At 46.8% G+C, this 9,750-nt stretch overlaps 1 protein-coding gene across 1 annotated transcript in view; it reads left to right on the top strand.

Moving 5' to 3' along the window:
- Window positions 1–9,134, top strand: part of LOC133977083 (zinc finger protein GLI2-like) — a gene marked incomplete at its 5' end in the record, with an annotated part of 9,311 nt that extends 177 nt beyond the window's left edge. The window contains 6 exon segments of the mRNA XM_062415221.1: window positions 1,187–1,325; window positions 1,328–1,350; window positions 2,271–2,312; window positions 2,314–2,553; window positions 6,201–6,549; window positions 7,039–9,134. Of these exon segments, the coding sequence (XP_062271205.1) occupies window positions 1,187–1,325; window positions 1,328–1,350; window positions 2,271–2,312; window positions 2,314–2,553; window positions 6,201–6,549; window positions 7,039–9,134 (2,889 nt within the window).
- Window positions 9,135–9,750: the final 616 nt, after the last annotated feature.

Here is a 9,750-nt window from a genome sequence, read left to right as displayed (position 1 = left end):
CAAACAACCCCCCCCACCACCCCCACCCCAACCCAAACACACCCCCCCCCCCCCCCTCGGCTCTATAAACACTGGCTACTGTACATGTTTCTGAACACATGCTGATGGTAAAAACACACAGCTGGAACATCAGGAGTCCTCACAGTTTAACCCCGTCTGTTTTGACTGTTCCTTCTTTCCTTCCTTCCTTCCTTCCTTTCCTTCCTCCTCCCTTCCTTCTTTCTTCCTTCTTCCTCCCTTCCATCCTTCCTTCCTTCCTCCCTCCTTTCCTTCCTTTCCTTCCTCCCTCCTTTCTTTCCTTTCCTCCATTCCTTCCTTCCTCCTTTCCTCCCTTCGCTTCTCTCATACCTCCCTCCTTCCTTCCTTCTTTCCTCCGTCCTTCCTTTCTTTCCTTCCTCCCTTCATCTTTTCCTTTCTACCTCCCTCCCTCCTTCCTTCCTTCCTCCATCCTACCTTCCTACCTTCTTTCCTCCGTCCTTCCTCCCCTCTTTCCTTCCTCCCTCCTTTCCTTCCTTCCCTCCATTCCTTCCTCCCTCCCTCCCCTCCCTCCCTCCCTCCTTTCCTTCCTTTCCTCCATTCCTTCCTCCTTTCCTTCCTCCCTCCCTCCTTTCTTTCCTTTCCTCCATTCCTTCCTCCCTCCCTTCCTTCTTTCTTCCTCCCTTCCTTCCTCCTTTCCTCCCTCCTTCCTTTCCTCATTCCTTCCTCCCTTCTTAGATTACAAAATCATAATAAGATCACATGTTCCAGACTGAAACCAACCAAACCAAAAAACAACTGAAACCAAGAAGTACATCTATTAAAAGTGTCACCAAAGCATCCAGAGAAAGCAAAAAAACCAAATTATACCAAGTTACATGAAGTATAAGATTCTCTGAAGACTGCAAAACCTTCTGTTTGACAATAAAACTGGACGTCTCCTACTTTTTTACACACTGACCTTTATATTGTCACATTTTGGAGGAATGATGTTCCCCTAAACTTTCATCTAGCGCCATCATCTGGTTAAAATGTGTCTGATACTTTGGTTTCATCCTCAAACCTGCAAAACTAAAGACTTTTTTACCCTCAGACTCAGCTGTACTTTGCTTATAGTGATAATTAAAAAATGTTGGATGTTAAATTAAGATCTTAACAGTAAATCAGGTGTTAAATCTAAAACTTCCTCCTCTCTTTCTTCTCTCTGCAGTTTGAGGGCTGTGCGAAGGCGTACTCCCGTCTGGAGAATCTCAAAACTCATCTGCGCTCGCACACGGGAGAGAAACCGTACGTCTGCGAGCACGAAGGCTGCAACAAAGCTTTCTCCAACGCATCGGACCGAGCCAAACACAGAACCGGACTCACTCCAACGAGGTACAACACTTCCTTCCTCCTTCCTCTTTCCTCCTTCCTCTTCCTTCCTTCTCTCACAGATAAACTCCTACATTGCAACTTCTCAAAGCCTAAAAAGGTATCATCAAAAAAAAGATCCAAAAAAGGGGATTAGTTTAAAATGATGGGGTTGTAAAGAAAATGTTAAATTCTCACACTGGAGAAGCTGGAATCTAGAAATGTGTTAAATGACTTAAAACATTTCACTTCCTCTAAAATAAATATAAGATGACTGACTTCTGGAACCAGGAGCACTTTAACCCTCCTGTTGTCCTCGAGTCAAGGAAGGAAGGAAGAGAGGGAGGGAGGGAGAAAGGGAGGAAGGGAGGAAAGGAAGTGAGGGAGGAATGAAGGGATGAAAGGAAAAAAGGAAAGGAGGAAGGAAAGGAAGGAAGGAAGGGACAGAGGAAAGAAGGAAGGAAGGAAGGAGGGACGGAGGGAGGGAGGAAAGAAGGAAGGAGGGAGGGAGGGAGACAGGAAAAGAGGAAGAAAGGAAGGAAAGAAGGACAGAGGAAATAAGGAAGGGAGGAAGGTAGGGGGAGGAAAGAAAGAGAGAAGGAGGGAGGGAGGAAATAAGGAAGGGAGGGAAGAAGGATGGACAGAAGGAAGGAAGAAAGGGGGATGGAGGAAGTAAGGGAGGAAAGAGAGAGGAAGGAAAGGAAGAGAGAAGGAGGGAAGGGAAGGAAGGACAGGCGGAAGGAAAGAAGGGAGGAAAGAAGGAGAAGATCCAGATGAACTTTGGTTGATTCTCTGTTTGGATTTCTGTACTTTAAGCATCTATAACATTTGATTTCAACCTCAAAAAGTCAGAAAAACAGTTTATTCCAACCCAAAACATCATCCAGCTCCTCTGAAACTCCTCTACATGAGTCTAATCATTGTTTATTTCGTTGCATCTACAGAAACCGTACGTGTGTAAGATCCCCGGCTGTACGAAGCGCTACAACGGACCCCAGCTCTCTCAGGAAGCACGTGAAGACGGTGCACGGCCCCGAGGCTCACGTCACCAAGAAGCAGCGCAGCGACGTGCCGCCGAGGCCGCCGGCGCCCAGAGAGAACGGAGAGAACGAGACGGGACACAGAGACAGAATCCAGAGGGACGATAAGATATCAGACAGCAGCAGCTCCCCCAGAGGAGTGGAGGACTACCTGCACGTTAAATCCATCAAGACGGAAAACTCTGTGGTGAGAAAATTAAATCCTTTAAAGAGAGTAGCAAGATTTATTTGTTAAAAGGAAGCTGGTAAGAAATGAGGCTTAATTTATATTTTTCAGAAACCAAAAAAAAAGGGCTTAATGCAACAGAAGGAAAACACATAAAACCAACCTACTGTGTATTTACCACTTTTAACCCTCCTGTTGTCCTCGAGTCAAGGAAGGAAGGGAAAGGAGGGAGGGAGGAAGGATGGAAAGGAGGAAGAAGGAAGGTAGGAGGGAGGAAAGGAGGGAGGGAGGAAGGAAGGGAGGACGGAAGGGAGGAAAGGAGGGAGGAAAAAGGGAGGAAGGAAGGGAGGAAAGGAAAAAAGGAAGGGAAGAAGGTAGGGGGGAGGAAAGAAAGAGAGAAGGAGGGAGGGAAGGAAGGAAGGAAGGAGGGAGGGAGGGAGGGAGGGAGGGAGAAAGGAAAAGAGGAAGGAAGGATGGACAGAAGGAAGGAAGAAAGGGGGATGTAGGAAGGAAGGAAAGAGAGAGGAAGGAAAGAAAGAGAGAACGAGGAAGGACAGATGGAAGGAATGAAGGAACAGTCAAAACAGGGTCAATTTGATCCCTCCCCTCCCTCATTTCCTTCTTCCTCCCTCCTTTCATTCCTCCCTCATTTCCTTCTTCCTCCCTTCCATCCTCCCTTGACTCGAGGACAACAGGAGGTTTAACTATATTAAATGACTGCAGCTCCAAAGACGAGCTGCTGATCACATGATAATAGTTTCTTAGGGTTACTGACACATTTCTCCATACTAACAGCTACTGCTACACTAACTGCAGCATTAACGTTTCCTCTTTAACAGACAAATAAAATCATTTTGATTTGCAGTCCTCGGTTGGTTCTGTAAATAACAGCATGCGTCTTTATTCTAACTTCTGCTTGCTTGTCTTCATTTCTCTTCCTTTTTCTGACTTTCCTCATGGACAGACCTTGTTAAGGTGAGCTCAGCTACGGCTTATTACGCCCATCTTTCACCATCTTTCGCCATATTTTGCTGGTTTGCACCATTTATTTTGGGACATTCTGTGCCATCTTTTGCCATTGTACGCCATTCACTCCAAACTGAGATGCATTAATGACCAATAAAAACAAAGAGGAGGAAGCACTACTGGAGGCTGCTTGGATCTGGCCGCTATGTAAAACCATAGACTGTATATAAGACATGGACGTAACATCCGTGACGTATTGGTTTGTGGACTGCTGCTCGGAGGCCAAGAGTATCGGATCTGAGCAGCGCCATCTTGAAAATTTCAGGTGCATGCTGGGAAAAATAAAAACACGGATTCTACTTATATGGGCATCAGGAGGAGCATGAGGCGCCCTCCTGAACCTGTGAACCAATCAACCTGTCAATCACCACGTAGCCACGCCCTAATGCATACCCTGCTTTATCGTCACATATAAAATCAGGGAGGCCAACATGTCCCAAATGAACATCATACTGCATTGAAGAAGGCTTTAAACTAGCGATTGAGACCATAAACACATTTTGAAAACGTTTATTGAGGTTAGAAATCAAGTGAGAAGTTGGTGAATTCTCCATTGACTTGTATAGAGACGGAAGTCCTTTTGACACCAAAACGGTCGCCCCCTGGTGGCCTTTTGATAGAATGCAGTTTTAAGTTACTTCCACGTTGGCCTCATTTCAGAGGACCGGAACTCCCCGCCTGTGTAAAACAAGCATGTGCTGCTGATACACAAATGGAAAATTACTGTTCAGAAAGAAGTGAACGAGCCCCCCCCCCCCCAGTAAAAAAATTCAAGGCACGCTCCCTCATTTAAGGAACAAAAGTTCAAAAGCCTTTCTTATTCTTGCCAATTGATTAAAAACAAGGGAAAACAGTGTGTCGACAGCACGCGGGAAGGAAAAAACAGGTGTTTCATTGAAGCAGTGCGCCTTTGTTTTTGGTGGTGGTGGTGGGATTAATTTCCTTTCTTGTGTACAACATGAGAAAATTATTATCAGACCAAACAGACACCTTCTCTTTAGGGAAACGACAGGAGCGATTAGACACAACCAGACACCTTTTGCATACAATAAATTCAATTTCCAACCCATCACAGGCCGAAATCATCATTACTTCTGACTTCTAGGAGCTGGTTATGGTTCACAAAATCAAGCTCCGTCTATATTTTAGCAGCAGCTGGATTCTGTATAATATTTGTTAAACAGATTATTTTTAAAGAGTCTTATTTATTGCTTTTTATTGCAGTTATTTATGTTATTTTTGTTGGTTTGCTTGCTTAAATAAATCTTAAAACCTCCTCATTTATCTTTTTTGAGAGGGAATAAAAAGTTGATGACAGCGTAGAGTCAAGGAAGATTAATTTATCATCCTATGAAACCATGTACAGTACTGTACGTCACTTTTCCTTTACACAGGCAGTTTAAACCTACAGTGGAGACATATCAAACACCCGTCAGAGTGACTGAACGTGATAAAAGCTACTCCAGGATTAATATTCAAACACTGGGAATTGGTTTCGGTGCTATGTGCAAACAGGGCCGACTATCAAGCTGTGATCAAGACGGCTTTTTAGCAGTGAATATATTAAGAGTCTGTGAGGATCCGGAGGCTTGGCAGGGCTGATTCACAGAGATGTATAACCAGTATTGTCCCAGTAAAAGGTGCATTACTTCAAACTGAGCTTCATTCATAGCCGCCTGATATCAATCTTTTAAGGCAGCAAATTAAAAGTTTTGAGTTGAGTCAGGTGATTAACCTTCGTGTCGTCCTCCCTCGTCTGTTTTGACTGTTCCTTCTTTCCTCCCTTCCTTCCGTCTGTCCTTCCTCCCTCCCTCCTTCTCTCTTTCTTTCCTTCCTCTTTCCTCCCTTCCTCCTTTCCTACCTCCATCCACCTTTCTTCCCTCCTCCTTTCCTTCCCTCCTCTCTTTCCTTCCTCCCTCCCTCCCTCCGTCTCTCTTTCCTCCCCGCTACCTTCCTCCCTTCCTTCTTTCCTCTGTCCTTCTTTCCTCCCTTCCTTTCTCCCTCCTACCTTTCTTCCTTCTTTCCTCCCTACCTCCTACCTTCCTTCCTTCCTTCTTTCTTCCGTCCTTCCTTCCTTCTTTCCTTTCCTCCATCCTTTCCTTCCTTCCTTCCCTCCTTTCCTCCCTTCTTCCTTCCTTCATTCCTTGACTCGAGGACAACAGGAGGGTTAAAAAAGCCTGAAGTCTATTTACTGTAACATGAAACTATGAGAAGAAAAGCTTCATACCTCCATAAACTCTTCACAGAGCCTGAATCCTCTCTGAGTTCAGCTTCTGCAGAAAAGAAAACGTGATCACATCTCGTGATGATTGGCCCGGCGCTCTGGCTCAGCCTCTAGCAGCCTTTCATCCTGCCCATTTCTAATTCACAGACAGACTAAGACAGTCTGTAATCTGTGGTGCACCCCCCACCTCTTAACCCCCATCCCAAAAAAACACTCATTATTTACAATTAAGCTGGGGGAGGATAAAAGACTCAATGATTCACTGTTCTTCATGCCATGTTAACCACTGTTCCACTTTTGTTCTGGTAAAGAAAAACAGTTTTCAGGACAAAAAGTCGCTGCTCTCCTACTTCTCTCATGCTCTTTTTATTTCTGCATCTTTTTCTCTCCCTCATTCATCCACTGTCTCTCTTTCTAGATGTATCAGTCCAGCCCTGGCGGTCAGTCATCATGTAGCAGCGAACCATCACCGCTTGGCAGTACCACCAACAATGACAGTGGAGTAGAAATGGCGGCGCACAGCGGGGGAAGTCTGGGGGACCTCAGCACCTTGGACGAACTGCCCTTCGTTGAGTCCTTTGGTTTCGAAGATTCCCGCGGTGGGGTCGCGGCGGTGGGCCTCCACTACCGGAAGCAGCTCAGCACCTGCCAGCACCTGGAGCATCTGAAGAAGGAGAAGCTGATGACAGTGAGGGACTCGTGTCGATGGGCCACCAACCCAACACCGCTGGCCCTCGGCACCAAGCTTCCACCCATACCAGCAACTGGTGAGTCCTTCAGAAAGTCCACTGATCGATTTTAATTTGGCCACACAGATAGAGTTGGAGACTAGTTGCTAGATGTTCCACTTCCTTCACAAGCTAAAGAGACTGTTATTATTCTCAGGGGTTGGTAGAGTCCAAACTGGAGCTAAAAGAAGATTATTACCCTTTAAAAAAGTTGTACTGATGTTTCCAAACGTTTTCTAGAGCAACAGCATTCAATTAGAGTTGGGTTTTTGGATTTAAGGCCAATATTCATTCTCCTTTTAAATTCTAGTTTGGTCTCCACCAATTCCTGAGAAAAAATATTTTTCTCTTTAGCTGCTAAATGTTTCACTTTCTTCATCTGAAAGTCTTTAACTTTGTCTATCTGTTGTTCGGTGCTGGGCTTATCAGAGAAGAAAAACTGGGTCCTAAAAGAGGCTTAAAAGACTGCAGAGTTGTAGGATTGGTGAGAATCCAAGTGTCCAACATTTCTTATCTGTTTGTCCTCAGGGTCCCTCCTGGAAAGTCCAAATATAGGTGGTGGTCCTGTGTCCTTCCCTGGTTCCGGCTTTGGTGATCTGAGCTCCGGTAAAATGACTCTGCTGGGTCTTTCGGAGCGCCGCGACAGCACCTCCAGCACCCTGAGCTCAGTTTACACACTCAGCCGCCGTTCCTCGGGCATCTCCCCCTGTTACTCAAGCCGGCGCTCCAGTCAGGCTTCACAGTTCGGCGCTAACCGCCCAAGCAACATCAGCTCCGCTGACTCCTACGACCCCATCTCTGCCGACATCTCGCGACGCTCCAGCCAGACCAGTCAGTGTGGGGGAAGCAGCAGAGGATCAGGGGGGTACGGAGGAGGGAGCCTAACCGGCATCCTTAGCCTGACCCCTGCCCAGCACTACCGCCTCAAAGCAAAATACGCTGCTGCCACTGGGGGCGCCCCACCTACTCCTCTCCCAAACATAGACAAGATGAGTCTTAAGTCTCACCAGATGTACGGGGACTTCCAGGAATCCCCCACGTCAACCAATGGGCTGACTTCCAGGCAGTACAGCAGCTACGCCACACGGAGCTTGATGCCCCATGAAGTCCCGTCAAACATCCCCCGCCGAGCCAGTGACCCTGTGAGACGGGTGGCACCAGATTCTCACAGCCAGCCGCAGATGCAACGCTACAGCAGCATGGGAACGCTGAGCGGAGGGGTGCAGCCCCATCCGCCTCCTGCAGCAGATCGGCAGCATCTATCTCACCAAACCTTCCTGCGATCGGATGGCAGTCTCCTCCGCTACCCTTGCAGCCTGCGACCGCCAAGCATTTCGGAGAACGTCGCCATGGAGACAATGACAAATGACATCGCGGAGGAAGACGTGATGCTGCCGGGTGACGAGGTGCAGTGCCTCAAAACTGAGAACGGAGACGCAACAAACAGAGTGTCGACACATCGAGATTTTCAAGGAAACCCTCTCCAGCAGCAGGCGTACTATCAGAGAAGGATGGCCGTCGTCGATACCAACATGAACCCGCCTAACAAAAGCTCTTTGGGACCTCTGGATGTCTCTCAGCACCACTCCAAACTGCAGGTCAGTGGAAACCTGGCGCTCCTCCAGCAGAACCAGAACTTTGGCTCTTTTCAGAACAATCACAGCTCTAACCAGCAGATGATTCAAAACCTTGCAAACACACAGCAGAGATACAAACAGCCGAACGCTGAACCAGGAGCAAACTGTCTCCAGCAGCAGAGATTTCAGCAGTCGTCAAATCTCAATGAAGCAATTAGCTCTCGGTACATGTTCAAACAAGACATCGGACCCTACGATAAAAACGGTAACACCACTTATCCACCTTGTAACAACACAGCAGCGATCAACGGGGGCCTGCTAACCTGCAAACAGGAGCCAGTTGACATGCACTTTGCTGATGCTGGATTTCAGCCTGTGCAAGTCAAAATTGAGGACTGTGAAGAATCAATCCTGATTTCAGACCAGCAGAACTGTAAAATGCCCTCCCAGAGTCCTTTGCAAGCTGGGAATCAGAGCCATCTCCAGCCAAGGCCTCCAGCACAACCTAAATCTTTAAACAGGCACCTTTCCAGGCCAAAGATTGCCCAGCAAACAAGGCACCCAGGTCATGCTAACCCAGACGCTACTCCCAACATACCCAATAGTGGAGTTATTGGATTTCATTGTGGCGACAGCTCTGACGACAACGCCCTGTACTACACAGGGCAGATTCAAGTATTTGAGTCCAATGGAAACTTGGACCATCATGTGGTGGATGTACCTCCGTTTGAAAATGATGCAACAACTTCCAGTTCAGGCACCAGCCAGACGGCCAGGACTGTAGACTCTAACGCAGTGCTGGAGCAGGCACAGATAGACTTTGACAGTATGCTGGATGACGGGGATCACTCCAGCCTCATGTCAGGGACTCTGAGTCCAGGTCTGCTCACGAGCTTGTCCCGGAGTTCCTCCCGCCTGACGACACCCAGGAACTCGGTCACATTGCCGTCGGTGCCGGCGGGGACGGGGAACATGGCGATCGGGGACATGAGCTCCTTGCTGTCTGCTCTGGCAGAAGAGAGCAAGTTCCTCAACCTGATGTCTTAGCCACATGTTGCAGCAAACTGTTTCCTCTGACAGGAACACATTTGCAGAACTCCTGATAGGCAATAAACATTTAACCACAGACTTAAAATGAAAGTGATTTGAAGAACCAGATGTGATTGTGTGCCAAAAAGACTGTACAAGTTTTTTCTTGTACAGTCTCATTGTGAATTATTTAAAATGGCAATTTTCTATCTTTTTGAAAAGCCATATATTTAGTTTTTTTTTGCCTTAGGTAGTAAATACGATGTAAACAACAGAAGTATTTCAGTTGTTGTACAAGTCTGCAGTAAGATCGGTTTACTAAGTGCCTGGCTCAGCCACAACGTATGCATGATGTGCATATGATTAGATTTAAAATGTGTAAATGCAACCAGGTAATGATTTCATACCTACATGTCTGGAATGTACCATCATCGCCGACTTGTTTGGAAAGTTTTACACTGTAAAAGTACTTGAGCTCAACTTTAATTCATATCAAGATGCTCATTTCTGCTCGAGGAGACACCATCATCATAGCATTTCACAAGTTTACAGTCACCGTCCTCAGCGAGCCATTTATTTGATTGCTGCATTGCTGCTGAGATTAACTGTGACATCCCAGCGTCAGACATCAGAG

The sequence above is a fragment of the Scomber scombrus genome, unplaced genomic scaffold, assembly GCF_963691925.1.
Source record: "Scomber scombrus unplaced genomic scaffold, fScoSco1.1 SCAFFOLD_325, whole genome shotgun sequence".
Classification (NCBI taxonomy): Eukaryota; Metazoa; Chordata; class Actinopteri; order Scombriformes; family Scombridae; genus Scomber; species Scomber scombrus.
The sequence above is the reverse complement of the archived record's forward strand: the minus strand, read 5'-3'. Positions and strand labels throughout refer to the sequence as shown.